The 18,331-nt window shown below is 40.5% G+C and overlaps 3 protein-coding genes and 1 long non-coding RNA gene across 4 annotated transcripts; 2 read left to right on the top strand and 2 right to left on the bottom strand.

Moving 5' to 3' along the window:
• The first annotated feature begins 733 nt into the window (after nt 1-733).
• Nucleotides 734-2,128, top strand: LOC112203386 (protein FAR1-RELATED SEQUENCE 5-like). Its single transcript, XM_024344361.1, has one exon. It carries the CDS (start codon nt 734-736, stop codon nt 2,126-2,128), a length of 1,395 nt encoding a protein of 464 aa, XP_024200129.1.
• A 34-nt stretch (nt 2,129-2,162) lies between these two features.
• On the top strand, nt 2,163-2,834 carry LOC112203385 (protein FAR1-RELATED SEQUENCE 9-like). Its single transcript, XM_040505758.1, has 2 exons — nt 2,163-2,628; nt 2,740-2,834. Exons 1-2 carry the CDS (start codon nt 2,163-2,165, stop codon nt 2,832-2,834), a joined length of 561 nt encoding a protein of 186 aa, XP_040361692.1.
• A 1,887-nt stretch (nt 2,835-4,721) lies between these two features.
• LOC121049354 lies at nt 4,722-5,165 on the bottom strand. The gene is made up of 3 exons (XR_005799703.1): nt 5,144-5,165; nt 4,944-5,054; nt 4,722-4,860 (listed from the first exon to the last, which is right to left on the bottom strand). It is a non-coding gene; the product is annotated as an uncharacterized LOC121049354 (long non-coding RNA).
• A 7,630-nt stretch (nt 5,166-12,795) lies between these two features.
• LOC112203384 lies at nt 12,796-13,611 on the bottom strand. Its single transcript, XM_024344359.1, has one exon. The coding sequence runs from the start codon at nt 13,609-13,611 to the stop codon at nt 12,796-12,798; it is 816 nt and encodes a 271-aa protein (XP_024200127.1).
• Between the last annotated feature and the right edge of the window lie 4,720 nt (nt 13,612-18,331).

Below are 18,331 nucleotides of genomic sequence, written 5' to 3'. Positions count from 1 at the left end.
GAAGATTTCGTGGTCAAATGAACTTTGCGGTCGAAATCAATTGCTCTGGTATGCTATGAAACTGAGAGTGAACGAGGAGTAGGAGAGGATTGCTCTTTTCCTTTACAGATTGTAATGTTTTGAGTTGCGTTTAGATATATTATTGTGGTTGATTTGGAGTTTTAAATGTTTGTTATAGATTAGGGATGAAAAGGTTAAACCTTTAACACCAAGGGAAACTCCGAAGTTGGGTATGCAATTCAGCTATCTGACAAAACTGTTCGTCCCTCATTCCCTCTACGTACAGAACACAAAAAAGTATACTTTTATAAAGCTTGAATGCGTACACATTTGTATAATTGGAGTTATTTAAGCCTATATGTATCACAGACTACATAAGACTATAATGTTTTTTGTTTGTTTCTGTGATTATACTCTTTTTCTTTTTCTTTTTTAAAAGCATGGCTCAAAGGCTATTTTCTGTGATTATACTTTCCGTGATTATGCTTTTTTTTTCTTTGTCTTTTTTGACAGCATGGGTCAAAGGCTATAATATGTGATTATACTTTCTGTAATTATGCTTTCTGGGAGTATACTTTTTTTCCTTTTATTTTTTGAAAGCATGGGTCAGAGGTTATACAATGAAATTATACTTTCTGTGATTATACTTTTTTTTTTGAAAGCATGTGATTATACGAATCTTGCCAACTTTTAAAATTCTACTTTCTTTGCACTGCAGATAGGGAGAGAAATCATGGATGAGAGCGGCATGCGATTCAGTGAACCGAATTACCATGGTTGGTCTGTAGATGAGGATGACTTTTCAGATGAGTACGAAGAGTTATTCTCGGATGAGGAAGCTTCGCAGAGTGCAAATATGGATGAGAATCTGGATTGTCTACACTTCAACGACAAGAAGTATGAAGATCTTAGATCCTCTGATATGATTGGTGTTGAGTTTAGCAGCGTCGAGGCAGTGGACACATTCTATGCTTACTATTCACTTGCCATGGGCTTCAGTTTCAGAAAGGAAAAGTTGTGTCGAAATACAGCACAAGTGGTGGTGAGAAGACAGTTAGTGTGTTCAAAGGAGGGTGAGAGAAAAAAAAGGGGCAAGCCTGATCCTAGTTTTACATCGGAAATCATTTCATGCGCCCAAAATCTTAGTCCACCTCATGGGACAAAACAGGTATGCAAGAGGAAGACAGTTAACCAGAAACCAATCGTGGAAGATGCTGATGGAAGAAGTATGAAACGTTCTGGGAAGCAGTCTGGTGAAGATGAACATGAAAAAAAAAGGCAGCGCCCTCCACAGAGAAATATTACCAGAGGTAATTGTCAAGCTCGTATCACAGCGCACGGATGCAAGGAAAGTGGTGTCTTCCGTGTGGTCCAATTCATCACCGAACATAACCACGCCCTTGCTACAACAGAGTTTGTTCCCTTTCTCCGATCCCACCACAAGGTTCGGGACCATGACGTTGCTCAGGTAACAACACTTAAGAAAGTCTCTGTTGGTACATGCCGGGCTTATGAGTTGTTGGTCCACCAGGCCGGTGGCCATGAATTTGTTGGTTTTCTCATAAAAGATTTGTATAACAAGATGGACTCTGAAAGGAAGGAACTCATGGTTGATGGTGACGCCCAGTCTACAATTAGTTTCATGAATTTGAAAGCATCTAAAGAGGCAGAGTTTTTCTGTTTGTTCAGTGTTGATGCCGAAGGCCGGCTGGGTAATATGTTTTGGAGAGATACCAAGTCTCTAGCAGATTACAATAATTTTGGGGATGTTTTGATTATTGATAGCACCTACAAGACCAACATATACGGCAAACCATTAGCCGTCTTTGTTGGTGCAAAAAACCATAGGGCGACAGTACTCTTTGGGTGTGCATTGTTGGCTGATGAGAGTGAGGACACCTATAATTGGGTGGTTACGGCCTTTTTGACTTCCATGAGGGGAAAAAAACCAATATCAGTCCTCACTGACGGGGACGAGGCATTGAGAAATGTAGTTGTGAATCTCATTCCGGAGGCCCGACATCGATTGTGTGCATGGCACATTGCTAAGAATGTTGTTAAAAATGTTAGGGATGCGGATGTCCAAAGGGATTTTTTGCCACCTAATTTTTGCCAGACTCGGAGTTGATGAGTGGGAAAAGTCGTGGCATTACATGGTGACAATGAATGGGCTTCAAGACAACAAATGGGTTGCTGCAATGTATAACAAGAGGGAGAGGTGGGCAGAGGCTTTCTTTAGGAACCATTTCTTCGGTGGTATGTGTACCATTCAAAGATGCGAGGCAATGCACAGAAATTTAAAAGGTGGGGTTGGTCGTTACATGAGGTTGTGTGAAGTGTTGCCACGCATGGACAAGACAATTGAACACATCAGGTTTAATGGGCTTAACGATGACTTCAAATCAATGAACTCGCACCCAGTTATTGGTAGCCACATGCGGTGTATTCAACAGCAGGTTAGTGCAAGGTTTACCCACGACATATTCCTCCTCATAAAAGATCAAATTCTTTTTGAGTCAAAGTTTCTCGTTGCTGACCGTGTTCGTTATGAGAATCAAGGATCAACACTTCATCTTGTAACCCAATATGGTAAACCTGAAAGGACATGGCATGTGACACATTATCAAGGTAAGCCCGACCTTTCTTTCGTATGCTCATGTCACCTCTTTGAGTCGGATGGTATTCCTTGCTGCCACATCTTCACAATCATTAAGACAATGAATATGACTACCCTTCCAGAATCTTTGGTTAATCAGAGGTGGACAAAACAGGCTTGTACCAAAAATACCCTAAACAATAACACACTAATAAGAATTCCCAGAAACAACACATAAAGCAAATCAACAATTATTCGAATATCAATGCCATAAAGAAAATGAATGCAAAAATTTCTTCAATTTAGGTGTGGCATCCAAAACCACCTGGAGAATTGAACCCCAAGGGAACACAATCAATCAAAAAACTTCAAATTCCAATTCTAGGTTTTCTGACTATGTCATAGAAAGCAAATAATATCGCACACAAATTTTGGACAGAAGTATAGTTTTCTAGGTCAGAAAACTATGAACAAAATTAGAACGTCTGCCATAATTGGTACAAATCAACTTGTCTTTCTTCAACAACAAAAATAATAGCAATTGAAAATCTATACCTATTGATATACCTGCATTTTCCCGGTGAGATGTAGCGGTAAGAGACCATAGAGCAATCTAACCAAAACCCTGTTTCATAACTTACAACTTCAAAGAAATTAATCGTCTAGAGATCTCAAAAAAAGAATCCTTGTCAAAAAATCTCTAAAGATTTAAAATTGGGCATGATTTCTCCGACAATTCTCATGCTAAATTACAACGAGAACAATTACCAAAGGAGGTCTTCTTTGCTAAATCTATTTCTGCACAAAAAAAAAAACATGCATCAAGTAAAAACCCAGAAACCCGCCCACCTAATTACCCTAATCAACAGCAGCTGAAGAAAAGGAACAAAAGCAAAGCACCGATGATCTGACCACAATTACCTTGATCAAAATCCAAATTCGCAAATCGCAAGCAATAAAGCTCCGTCTGATACAAAAAGACAGAAAATGCACAAAAAAATGGAAAAGCAGAAATACTAAAAGCAAGAACCTAAGAAGATTGTTCCTTCCAAAGTCCATAAAGCATCAGTATTTATTTTTATCTAGGAAGGCAAAGGAGGGGACCATTTTGGTTTGGGAGGGGGACGGAAAGACACTAACTGATTATCCATTTGAAGAGAAGGATCCATATACTGATCCAAAAACTCTGAAGATGCATTGACAGAAAGAGAGGCCACTGATTGTCAAAAGCAGTAAGATCCCAAGTGAGAGACTAGACCATGCTGCAAAGTTGCTACCTATATTGGTACACGCCACCAAATAAATAACCACCAACCAAACAAATTGCTGCCAAACAAACAAACAAAAATTACGAAGACTAGACCATGGAAATAAAAATAATACACAAGGATACCACAAAGTCTATGAAAACAGTAGCACTAGATAAAATGATAAAGTGATGCCAAAACTGAAAATATGACTACCACAACAACCAAACAAAAACAAAATAAAAACGACCCTGTTTTGGGTATGGGCTCTCACAATAAATTACTCAAACTGTCATTTAATTAATACTTAAGACCAAGATATAACCTAGACGTCCTTCGACACATGATCTTGCCGCTTACGGTGGCTACGAAACTTTCTTCCGGTTGGTGGAAGAGGAATATTTTTGAATAGCTCACTTTCACCTATTGGCGGCATCGAAGCTCCTGCTGCTGCTCCAATCAATATTTGACGGTGTTCATTCCTTGGATGAAGAACAATTTCAAGTGCCAATCGAGTACGATGGTCCTCCGAATGAAACTGACACCAAAGTACAAAAAGTAAATATTTAATCAGTCTATTGCATCAAAAAAGTCATTAGGTAAGTTGCAGTACTAACCGTTGTTGACCACATGCCACGGTAGTACTGCATGTGCCTTATAACAAATACCCCGCTCTCAGATTTTTGTTCATGCGTTGGGTTAAAGTCCGAAAAGTTAAGAGTGAATGATGGAAAATGAAATTTGGAGTTTGACCATGTTGTTTGAGTACCAAATACCTTATGCAACATTGCCATCTGCTCACATTGATATCACATCATAATCATAGACAAAGAATGCAATTAATAAAAAGGGGCATTGTCTATGTGGAACTAACCACATCTCTTGCATGATCCATTCGCCTCTCATGTGACCTTACATCAGGGAAGCTGTCCAGCATCTCTGCCTTTTTTTTTCAGGGAGGTGCATGACCAACAGAATCCAGTGGTCTTCCATATTGTCGTGCAAGGGAATGAATATCTACATCATAGTCCTCAATACGGTAAAGAATATACATTCAATAAAATTTCAAGTATAATGGAACTATGGTTGCAGAAATTTACCTTGGAGCATTGTTGGAGACGGCGATGAAACCTCTTCAGACCACACATCTCAATGGTTGATGTGAGCCACTTAGCATAGCTACATGATTCATCTTTTACCCTCGCTCGTTCCTGCGATATGAAATGATTTGTTAGCCAAACCATGTGGATGCAATAATTTCAAATTTTCTAGCAATGTTTTGGGCAACAGATGTTCATACCCCAAAAAAGGAAGGGAGAAACTAATGTTCTGACTCCGGCTCATTCAAATACGCCGTAGATATGTTTATGACCTGGTTATAATAACTGGACATTAAATGAGTGTGAAAATAAATATCTAATCAATTATATGTACAATGGGAAATAGATGAGAGTCTAGCCTTGCAAGATAGTGGAGTTGCTGGAGAGAGACACTGAAATTCCTTTCTAGTAACGGCGTAGTCACCATAACTAGCTACTACTTCACTGCACGAATATTTAAGAGTGTTTAGTTAGGAATATAAATCTGGCCTGTATTGATTAACTGAAGGCCCCTACTCCTACTTTCAGTATGATAACATGACCGGGTTCCAACATACACAGATGAACTTAGATATAGTATTATGCTATTAAATCCAATATTAGTTTGACAACAGTGGATAAAATTTCATGAATAAAGAGATAACCAGGTTCATATCAGACTAAACTACAATTACAATAACTTAGGAACATATATCAGAGCCTACAATTATAATGATAAGTAATTACACAAAATAATAGCATAATTTTTTACCTCCACTTGTCTTCTCCAATTCCATTCTTCCTAAATAAAAATTTCATGAGATGTGCATTCTCAGGTGTGATGAGACCGCTTATTGCAAAAATTGGGGCTTTGGGTTTACTCCTTTGTTGCTTCCGAGAACGAAGAGTCTTTTGTGGCTGCTATTTAACCCTCGTAACGAGGTCAGGTTTGTGCTGTGTTCACCAACAAATAGAGTTTGCAAGTTAGAGCGGCGTTGATATGATAGCGGTGACAATATAATTTTCTAATAGTATCACATAATTTTAGTTGAAAAATAGCTTAAAAAGAATATAGCATTCTGTACATTAATCAGTTTATCAAGGGGGTGGGAGTGTTCACGAAGCTACCTCATCATGTATGAGTTCCTCATGGGGTCCCTCATCAGTATAGCCATCCAGCACTGGTGACTTGGTCAATTTTTTTAGTGGGTCTTGACTGCTTCTCCCATGTTCACCAAACAAATCCTCATCCATTTGCTCCACAAAGGTTGTACCAACAGTTCGACTCAACAGGTTATGAGTCTTATTGGCCTTTAAACTCACAATTTCGACAACCTCAGAAACAATTTCCTCAATACAATCACCCTTCAATATTTCAAGCATCGCATGTTCTAAGTTAAATACATGTAATCTTAAATCCTCCAGCTTGGGTTCCATGCAATCAACTGTGTATGTCAACCTCCCAATTTCTATTTCTAAACATGCGACATCCAAATTAGCCGAATCCACCAAATGTACCCCTTTTGGTCCTGAGTTGGACTCTTCAAAATTCTTCTGATTATGCTCCTCCATCATGAAGCTCATCACCTGTTCAGTAATTCTGGTGATACATTCTGGTAAAACTCTAATTCACTATTCAATATTTATGATACGCAGGAACAAATATAAACAAAAACAATTGACTATACAAAAATCACAGATGAATAACCTGCTAATGTTGTTCTGGTCCTGAAAGTGCAGCCCCAAAGATCAAATCGCCCAAAACCCAGTAACCCAAATAATGGAATCCTTCACAATTCCAGTGACTCGAACTCACTCGGATTTAATTTACGCCAACTTGCGACTGTTGCCGACGACTATACCATTGGCATAGGATCACACCAGACCGACAGAGGGGAATCGGCGGGGCAGTTTTAAAAAGAGGGGGAGGGGGAGGTCCTGATTCCGAGACGGCGTCGACTTCAAGAAACAGGAGAATTGGCGGAAGGCACCGAAGTAACCGGAAAAGGGAGGTCCTGATTCGGGAACGGCGTCGACTTCAAGAAAGAGGAGAATCGGCAAAAGGCACCGATGTTGAGGTTTAATCAGCTTGATTCGATCTCTCCTTCCCAATTTCTGTGTCTCCTCTTCTCATTTGGGTTCTAACCGTTCTATACGGCTGAAAATACTCTTTATCTCTTTTTGTTTTAGGTTATCTCATATATCACGTGCAAGGGTGAGTGTAGTAAAACAAGTTTTACTGCGACATTGACTTTTTTTTGGCTTAGGATCCTAACAGCGCGTGTATTACACGCACCGTTGAAGACCCTAGGTGAGCACCCACCTGGGTGGGTAGAAGAAGCTCTGTGAGAAAATAATCTCATTAGTAGTTAAACCAACCTCATAAGCAGATGACGGTTTTTCTTGTCTTTACAATGTTAATGATACGGCCATATGAGCATGAAATCTAAGAGTGGTAATAACTTGAGGTATTAAATCAACAAAATTGAAACTTGTACATACGAAATAAAAATGCCCTTATAATCTGGGGGTAAATTCACTGAATTGTATTTCGTCCTAAACCTACTGAACTACAAACAACTTAATAGTTCACTATACTTGCATCAGGTCAAGGTGATGTACGTCTCTATCTGAGTTACAATGAGTCTCTTTGCAGTCTTGTCTTTGAGCGGTCCCTTTGCAGTTTTGGTCATGTAGCTTGTCCAAATTCCATTCAAGTAGCTGTGGGATCATATAGCTTGTCCAAGTTCCATTCAGGTAAATGTGGTTATTCAGCAATATTAATATATATATATATAGAGGATCAGAAGCGGACGTTCGCAGTCCCGCAAAAGTGCGGATGTCCAAGCATTCTCAGAGGTCAGGCAAAGCACCGACGGTGGCCCAGGCCTCGATTTTCAGCTTCTTCTTGCCAGTGGACTCACCAGCTACCAATTTGCAGTCCACCTTGATCAGGCTTGAAGTTTCGGGTGAGGTCACTGCCCAGACCTTCGACCTCGATCTCTCTGGCCTTCATCTTCATGGTGACATCGTCTGGGATGCTCATGGTCTCCGTCTAGCAAGAGCTGTGCCACCGTCGACGCCTGACCGCTGAGAAAACATGGACCTCTACACTTTTGCAGGACTGTAGACGTCCACCTCAGATCAGGCTTTTATATATATATATATATATATATATATATATATATATATATATATATGCGCGCGCACATGTATAATCTCTGAACAAAGTCTTGATGTCTGGTCTTGGACTTGGATTCCATCACTTTGACCTCAATCTCCCTAGCCTTCATCTTCATGGTGACGCCGTCTAGGATGCTCATGGTCTCCATCTGGCAAGAGTCGCGCCGCCGTCAGCACCTGACCACTAAGAAAGCATGGACGTCGGCATTTTTGTAGGACTGGGAACGTCCACCTCAGATCGGGCCCATATATATAATTATATACACACACACACACACATGTATAATCTCTGAACAAAGTCTTGATGTCTGATCTTGGACTTGGATTCCATCATAACTAGTGATGGTTTGCTTAATTAGAGTCTCCAGTCTTCATGATGACTTCACAGTGGGAATAACTAGCTTATTAAGAAATAGAGGATTTGGATCTACAAACTTTTCCAATCTCCATCAACATTCTCCTACAAGGTGTCGATCACCGTACTGGCTGAAAAGCTGTTCATTTTCCCGAAAGTTTCGAGGAGTTGAAAGCTGTGTGATTGCCTTGTAAAGTTCTTCATTGTACGGTGAAAACTTCTTGAGATCCGTAATTAATATCTAATCCCACCTTCTCGTGTCGATCAAGTGCTGAATTCAAGATATTTCTGAATTCAAACATGATTTTCAGTGAGTATCGATCTGTTATCATTAAATGGCTAAACAAAATTATACATCAAAGCTAGACAATGGTAATGAAAAACTATAAACACAAAAAAGGAGGAGCAACTAAAGCGTAAAGGTAACAACTGACACTGGCCTTTGATACCGCCATTTCCCAGTGTTTTTTCCTTTGGCACCAAGTCACCAACATATATTTTTTCCCATGCCACCCATTTCTACAATAGAAGAACTGAAGAAGTTTCATTGAGTAATTTGAATCTCTCATGTTTTCCTTTCCCTTCCCCTTTCTCCTGTCCTGTCTTTCTTCCCTGCTGCTTCCTCACCCTAGCTAAACCATGAAATGGAATGTCAAATTCTAGATTAAAACTCATGACCCAATTTAAGAAACGAATATGACTAATTAGCTTGGCTGTTCATGTATTTGAATTGAAAGAAGGTTAGGGATGTTTATATAGAAAATCGGACAATAAAATCTATGATGGCCTAGAGCAAAACGTATTCAAGTACATATCACGTTTCGCGTGAAAATTCAGATAAAGCATGTGCATAGCAATTATAAAAATAAAAGATAATTGAAACCGTTCTAAGAGCAAGTGCAGCGGTTCATGAATGACCGGGCAAAAGCATGGAATGATGATGTGGTGACCAGGCAAATATATATTTTCCCGTCCACCGGGTCAAATTTAACCAAGCAAACATGGGCTTTTTTTTACCAAGGGCAAGAAAAATTCCAAGCCCATGCCCATTTTCTTGCCCAGGCTTTGAGCGGCTGCCAGCTCGGCCAGCAATATAACGTGGCTGACGTCACAGGGGGCCACGCAGAGAGAGGGTGTGAAGAGCACAGACGAATGGGGGAGCGCCACGTCGCTGCACCTTCTGATTCGGTTTTTTGTCGCGTAGCGACTTTATTATTCCTGCTGTGGGCGCACGTGTCTGAGTGCCATTGGCTGTTTTGGGAATTTGAACCCAACGGTCAACAAATCTGGACCGGTGAAAGGGACAGTAAAACCAGATCTGACGGCTAGGAATTAATATGAATGTAAAATAGCTAACGGTAAGAAACGGGCAGAAAAAAATATGTAAAAAATTCTAAAAATCATACAAAAAATTTCTCTATAAATACCTACAATTTTTTTCTAACATCTCACACCCAAAATACTAGAGTTCATAGTTACACCTTCCTCCTCTCCATATAGCTCTCATCATCCATATTTTTCATTATCCACTATGGCCGAACAAAGGGGAAACACACGTCCAGTGGCCGGACAAGAGGGAGATCAAAGTGAAGATACCCAAGATAAAAGGAGATGGACGGATGAGGAAGATGTTTAATTGTGCAAGTCTTGGAAAGTTGTAGGCCAATGTCCGGCTGTGGGCACAAATCAGAAAAAACTCGAATTATGGTTGCGCGTGAAGCGACACTTTGACGCAAATTGGCCCAAGAGCCGATCAGCCCAATCTTTGCAGGGAAGGTGAAAAATTTTGAAGATTGAACTCTTTGAGTGGCATTGTGCATTAAGGCAAGCGAAAAATTGGTACAAGAGCGGTTCGAATGCGGTTGATGAGGTATGTATTTATTGATAAATCATTTAATTTGTTGATACATTATAGTAAAATATTACATGATAAATAATGTAGTAATTATAATATCGTTTTAGTTGTAATAATTGTTTTTCGTTATAATTAAAATAATTAGTTGATAAATAATGATGTAATTACCACGATATTTCTATTTGTACTTATTGAGTTTTATTGTAAAACGGTGAGATACATTCTTATTAAAATTATGAACTTTAAATTTTTTGATAAATCATTTAATTTGTTGATACATTATAGTAAAATATGTCTTGAAATTGGATTTAGTAATTATAATATCATTTTAATTGTAATAATTGTTTTTCGATATAATTAAAATAATTAGTTGATAAATAATGATGTAATTACAACGATATTTATATGTGTACTTATTGATTTTTATTGTAAAACGGTGAGATACTTTCTTATTAAAATTATGACCTTTATATTTGTACTTATTGATTTTTAACGCAAAACGGTGAGATAATTTCTTATTAAAATTATGACCTTTATAATAGATGACCCTTCATAATAGCGTTTATATTTGTACTAATTGCATTTTTTTTTTTAATTACGTAGCAAGATGAAGCACATAAATTGTGACATGCCGGGATGAAGAGAAAAACTGGGAAGGCCAAAAGACACAATTTTCAGAGCTTTGATAGTTACGCTGTTGTGGAGGGCTTTGCACAATTTAAAGACATCCCTAGCCATACATCCGGGGGAACATCAAATCAAGGAACTCAACATATGCGCACACAACCAATTGCTGAAAATTCCCCCATCAACTTGGACATGGATGTAGATGAGGTAATTGCAGGTGAAACTGCAGATCCTAATGTGAGGCCTTAAGGAAGGAAGGCTGCGAAAGAAGCAATATGGAAAGGAAAGAAGGCAGCGAAAGATCAAAGTTCTTTGTCAAGCAGTCTCGAGAGTATAGCGAACAACCAAATAGAGGCAACCAAGGGCAAGAAAAAACTCGATGACAAATTCGCTCGAAGTCTCCAAGAGGAAGAGAAAAGAGCATGTATCCTCTTGCAAATCGAAATACGAAAAGAGCAACTCCTATTTCAAGAAAGACAAGATCAAATTAAAGAGAGGGAAGAGCCAAATAACGAGAGGGAAGAGCGAAATAATGAGAGGGAAGAGCGTATTATATAGATTGATACAAGTAAAATGACGCCAAATAAAAAGCGTTATTGGTCAAGAAAACAAAAAAAGATAGCTGAGAAAGAAGATCTTGACGAGTAGCCGCCACCTTCTATGGGTGGATACTATCTGCAACCCAATTTTGGTGGTGCATTCCCACAACTAAATTTTGATGGTGCATACCCACAACCTCCTTACCCCGGTGCATACCCATAACCACCTTACCCCGATGCATTCCCACAACCTCCCTTAACCGGTGGATTCCCACCACCTCCCTTCACCGGTGGATTCCCACAACCCCTTACCCCGGTGGATACTATCCGCAACCACCTTACTCCGGGGGATATCCTACACAACCACAATTTTTACCTTTCACTACGGGTGATTCCACCAACCCTAACCCTAATGATGAGCCTTCAAACACAAATTGGATTTCTAGAGAGGATGAGGATTATGATTTGAATAATTAGGTTATTATGCATGTTTGTAATTGTATTGTACTTATTCCTAGTTTTTCATTTATGTAAGCGACAATTTAAGGAAATAAAAGTTGTATTTGGAAATTCCCCTTATTAAAGCACACACCTTATATTCAAAATCATAGCACATTATAAACATAATACAAGCCAAATTCAAATCACATTGACATAAAAAACATAGACATTGGCCAAATTAAAAGCACACCAACTTTCCAAAACATAATACAAGCCAAATTCAAAGCACACAAACATAACAAAACATAGATATTAGCCAATTATTCCAAACAATTTTCATTTATGATCTAGATCTCCATGTTGCCTTGAACGTTCCAGAAATGCTCTATCAGATCTTCTTGAACGTTTGAATGACTGTTTGCACTTCTAATGGCATCATATCGATCCATGAATCCGTTGAAGTAATAGCCATCTCTACCAACAGGATCGAAGACATCACCAGTCGGTCCTTCCTAAACCTGGGCCTCATTTTGTTATCCTCTTCTTCATCGGACTCCAAATCCTCATCGCTGTCATCTGGTCTTTCATCCTCGATTATCATGTTGTGTAATATAATACAAGTTAGTATGATGTATCGAAGGTCTTCTCTTTCCCAGCCACGAGCCGCTCCTCGAACAATACTAAAGAGCGACTGTAAAATGCCGAAAGAATGCCGAAACATCTTTCGACATCCTTCCTGTACTCTTCTTGAGCCTGGGAAAACTTCAGATCCTTGGGTCGTGTAGGCCTTGGAATTGATTTCACGAAAGTCGCCCATTGCGGATAGATAACATCAGTGAGATAGTACCCTAAATTGAGAATCCTGTTATTCGCTTAAAATTGGATCTGAGGGGCTCGACCAGCAGTGAGCTCGTCAAACAACAGGGACTTAGCAAGGACGTTGAGGTCGTTGCATGATCCAGGCATTCCAAAGAAGACATGCCATATCCATGTGTCATAAGAAGCGACTGCTTCGAGGATGATAGTAGGCACACGTTTTTGACCGCTGTATTCTCCAGCCCAACCTGTTGGGCAATTCTTCCATTGCCAGTGCATGCAGTCGATGCTTCCAATCATCCCAGGAAAGCCCCTTCTCTCAGCTTTGGTGAGAAGTCTTCTGAGGTCGGCCGGATTAGGAGCCCGGAGGTATTCTGCCGAGTACAGATTAACGATTCCCTTTGTAAATCGTTTCAGAGCCTCAATGGAGGTAGATTTCGCCATCCGACAATACTCAGCACATTGATCTGCCCCGGCACCATAAGCAAGCATTCTTAAGGAACATGTCAGCTTCTGGTGGGGAAGTAGTCCGACTTTTCCTGCAGCATCTGATTTCTGGACAAAGTACGGGTCATAGCGACAAAGGTCACTAGAGATGCGGTTGAACACATTGTGACTCATCCTGTACCTTGTCCGGAATATCTCTTCACTGAAAACTGGACGCTCCACAAAGTAATCTTCCATCATGTTTTTCCCTCTTGATTCCCTAAATGGCTCCTCATTCGGTGCACGCCCCGGTTGAGAACCCCGTCGTCGTGATCCGGAGGAAGCTTCAGCTTCAGCGACTGCTGCTACCACGAGAGCTTTAGTCGTACACAGCTCTTCAAGATCTTCATCTCGAGATTGTCGATACTTAGCCCACAATCTCTTCATTGAAATGAGGGAAGGAGAGGAAATGTGTTGGATCTGGAGAATATGAAAATAAATGAGATTTGTGAATATCAGCTTGTGAGGAATGGTGTGCTGCCTCTTGCTTAATTTATTTACAATTTTCACATAAAACGTCATCATACTTCGAGGACATGTGTCCACTCCTGGTTCGACGTAATCTGATCCGAAATTTTAGATAAGATTACATCAACAATAACCGTTAGATTGAATAGTATGCAAATGATCTGGTCCGTTCAAAAATTGTCGGTTGTGCCTTCACTCATTTCAAGGAAATTTGTCCTTGTGCCTTCACTCATTTCAAGATAAATTGTCGGTGGCTCATAATTTGTCCGTTGTGCTTTCACTCATTTCAAGATAAATTGTAGGTGGCTCATAATTTGTCCACCGAAAAATATTTTTGAAAAAAGTAAATTGCATAATTATGACATTAATTATCCATAAATATTCATTATTATCATTAAATATATTTTATTTTTTTAAAAAAATTGTTTTTTAAAAATCTGATGAACAGTGAAGCTAAACAGTGAAACCACACTAGTGAACAATGTTGACCGGGCAAGAAAAACAACGGGTGTCAACCCATGTCTAGTGGTAGTGAATAGTAACTTGACTGGTCGAATTCTTGACTTCTCGACTTTGCCTTTTCTTGATTACGGGTGAACTTGCTCTAACACAAATTTAAATTTCATGTAGTTTCACGTGATAGAATCTTTCAGATAGGTTACATTCAACAATTTGAATTCATTCTCTCTCATAGAGTTTTCTTTTCTCTTTTGCTTTTTCCTTCCCTTCTTTCTTCCCTGCCTCATCCTCACCTAGCTAAACCGTAAGATGGAACATCAAGTTCTGGACTGGATCAAACTCATGATCCAAATAAACAAATATGACTAATCAACTCAGTTCAAGTACTATAAAAAATTGAGATGATAAAATTTATGATGGCTTGGAGCAATATTAAAATACATATCTCTGTTTCTGTGTAGTCCAGCCAATAGTAAGTCCGATAGAATCACCAATATCATGCTCTGCAATCTTGTCCATAAAAGAGATAGGTTAGGAGGGAGACCGGGGGTACCGTTCTCAAACCCTCTAATGCCCAAGTTAGTATCGGTGTGATATGTCGACAGAGTAATAGTACAGAAAGGGAAAAGTTTGGACTTGCTTGATTTGGAAGTATTTGACCCTTTTTTATAGTAAGATTTGGGAGTTTGGTTTCCCTTAGGCCTGATGTAGGACAATTTATAAGTCATTCTCAAGGTGTAAATGATTGTTTAACCATGCATTGTGGGCCACTGTTTGTGGCTCTGGTTGGCATGGTCGGCAGTTGTTGCCTCCGGTGGAGGTTCTGGTGAGTTGCCTGGAAGTTCTCAGGTGGTTGACGGTGTGTACTCACCTGTATAAACAAGTCCCACGAGTCCTCAATCAAGAATTCTCTTAGGTGGGGAATTTGTCTCGTTCAGCCACCGGTAAAGTACCGCCGATGGTCAGTTGGAGGTGCCTAATGGTAAAGTACCGCAGATGGTCAGTTGGAGGTGCCTAATCTGGATATCCAGTCCCCCAAGTCTCCAAGCAAGATGATTCTATCACGAGGTTATGAGATAGCGAGATACCGGTGAGAGATCCAAGCCATGGTGTGACTGGCGAGGTTATAGGAGTCTCGATATACCAAATTCATTGTCTCGGCAGGACCTGGGCAACGCAACAAGTGTCTGTTTCATCATTGTCACACCATGGTGTTGAATGTAACGCTTACTGGAGTGGGGACACGTGGCGCCACCTGACAAGGGGGACGTGCGTTGAGGCATCACCTCAATTTCTGACATGGCTCTTAATGGAGCCGTTTTTTCAATCATGGCAACGGCTTGCATGCGTCATCAAGGCAGGACGTGCCTTGACACGTGGCGAGATCTGAGGGTGCATAACCTATGTTGACGGTCAAGATGAATTTACCAATGGGTATAAATAGGGTAGAGAGCACTTTCGCCATTTTTGCTTTGAAGTTTCCCTTGCCCAAAAATCAGAACACAGTGCAAAGACTCTCTGAAAGTGAGAACTGGAACTTCATCAAGCCTTCCATTCATTTACAACATGCTAGAAAGTTGATTACTTTCCCCCGAACACTCACAGAGGTAAGAAAACCTGACCTTTTGATTTTGCTTTGATTGGCGGTTTCTGGGTTTATAGTTTTCTAGGTTTTGAAAATGCATAGTTCTTGTTTTGGTATGAGTGTTGTGTTTGTTGTGTTTCTAGGAGCAAGGGAATAGTTGGTTTTTATCAAAATGGGTATATCTCTATTGAAATTAGGTTTAGGAAAGATTTTGTGGATTTGGCTCCAAGAATCCCTGTTACTAGGTTTTGAAAAATAGATACGATGGGAGGTTAGGAGTGATAGATCTAGGCACCTCGGGTTTCGGTGCTAACTTAACTGTAGTTTAATCATGGTAGGTCGAGTTAGTACCGCCGAGGGACCCGAGGAGGTAGTGCTGTCCAGCAACGATAACAGTTTAGATAGCAAGTGGGAGCGTGAGGCCGACAATCTTAGTCGCAAAGTGGACCAAGTAATCGTCGGAGGAGAAGCACCGTCGATTAAACCTAGGTCCCAGATTGTCTTTGAGGATTCGTTATTGCAAGAGGTGGAAAATTTTCATCTTGAAGATGAGGCTGAATCTGCTCCCGCTGGTAGGGGCAGCAGTTGGTGCCGCAGCAGCCACGTCTCCTACCGTCTTAGAGGGAGATCTGCTGCAGCCACCGAAGAACATGACCCAGAAAAAACATTGATGACCTACGGAAAGACTAGGGTGTCTCCGCTGATCTAGCGCAGGGGTTACTTGCTCCCGGCGAGTTGGCGAGCAACCCACTGCTAAGCTGGGTTTGCAATTCATATAAATCAGTTTTGGCATCACATGTCACTGCCGTTGACAGAGCCAATGCAGTACCTGCTGACGTGACTCAACTTAGCACTGGGCAGCTACCGCCCAAATCCTAGTTGCAGTTGCTAGGAACGATCGCACTATGGGAGCTGGCGAGCTTGATTGCCCGACATTTGCCAAGTTCCCTGCATGTTATAGTATGTAGTACTCAAAGAAGGGAGGCAGCGGTAGCTTTATTCTTTTTATTTCAGGAATTTTGGGTCAATCTTCGACGACCTATCGTCGTCCCAAATTCCTACCTGGTGGGAGAAGGTGTGTCTCGTTGGAGGTCACTAGAAAAACTGGGATAGGAGCCACATAGTGCCCAGCACCTTCCAAGCAATTGGTCCACAGCGACATGGTCTCTCTGACATGGAGCATAAACGTATTAAGGGAGTTCTCAGCGTGTTCTCGGCTCCATTTGATAGGAGTTCATACCAATTATGCCAATTCTACGTCTTGCAAAAATTAAGACTAATCCATCCGCCAAGTAAGATTGCCTATTTTGTAGGATGAAATGTTTTTATGAATATTGTACCGGTGCTGATACATTGTTTATGTAGGGAAATAGCTAGCGAGGGGCAAAAGAGATAACCCAACCCACTATGACAGAATGGATAACCGGGACCTACTGAGGAGTTTGCTCGAGCAGAGCCTACAAGCCAAGGAAACGGACATCAATGAGGCGGGGGAGCCTCAGCTTATGTTGGGGCAGAGCAGGTCAATATGTCGCTGCCACATGAGGTGTATACTGTGCTCCCCCCACATTTCTTTGACTGGCTGCAGCCGCAGCCTGATGTGAACGATGTGGTGGCGTATGCCGGGGCTCAAGAGCAGCCTCTTGTCTAGCAGGTGGCTGAAATGCCGGCAATTGAGGTTAAGGTACTTAACCAATGTAAATTATTAAATGAACAAAAAAAAAATGTGTATGTTTTTACATACAGAGTTTTTTTACATAAATACTCTTTATATATTAAAATACTATAAAAATCAAATTTATTAGAAACAGTACAAGAGTAGAATACAAATAACATAAAATTAAAAAAAGACTTGCATAAGTTGTTTATAACCATCCACCTTCTTTAGGTAACTTCCTCCACTCCAGCTCCCCAGGCGTTGGAGTGTGTAGGATGCAGAGTCTCCAAGGTCACTCTAAAATGTCGTCTGTACGAGTTGATTCAAGGTGGGTGTTTACCAAGAAGTGCAAAAACGCAGAGACGGAATATGAGTTCGGACTGTTGGTGGGCATAGGGGTGGCCGGCAAGATAGACCCTAAACCCTTATGGGCTTCACATGTCCTGGCCCAACTAAACATCTGGTTTGTTGGGCTTGGGCCTAACTCATGGCGTTGGGCCGTTGGCAATGAAATTCCTTTTACCTGAAAAAATGAAAACAGAGCATGAAAAACTATCAAGCTCAACCTTAACAAGTCAGATTGGATTTTCATATGTAACCCCTCGAGTCCTTTGTTAGTCTTGGTCAAGGTAAGACAGTTGCTTAGCTGCAAACGAAGGAAGCCTATCTAATGCAGACAAATACAACTAATTAAGGAGACATGTCTTGCCCGCAACTGATTGAACTTGTCAATCATGTCACAAACGAAATTAGAGAAACACATAAGAAGCCATGGCCAGCGGTTGCTGTGTTGCTATCAGGTATAACCCACCTGTGGTGTTTCTTCGTTCTTACTCCCGATTTCAAACGTACATCTCTCGACATCTCGTGACTAATACTAATGGTATAATTGGTACCTAAACGACACTTAGGGGGCCACTCTCTTGGCCTTTCTAAAT

The sequence above is a fragment of the Rosa chinensis genome, chromosome 5 (genome assembly GCF_002994745.2).
Source record: "Rosa chinensis cultivar Old Blush chromosome 5, RchiOBHm-V2, whole genome shotgun sequence".
NCBI classification, from domain to species: domain Eukaryota; kingdom Viridiplantae; phylum Streptophyta; class Magnoliopsida; order Rosales; family Rosaceae; genus Rosa; species Rosa chinensis.
This window is presented reverse-complemented; position numbering and strand designations above follow the sequence as displayed.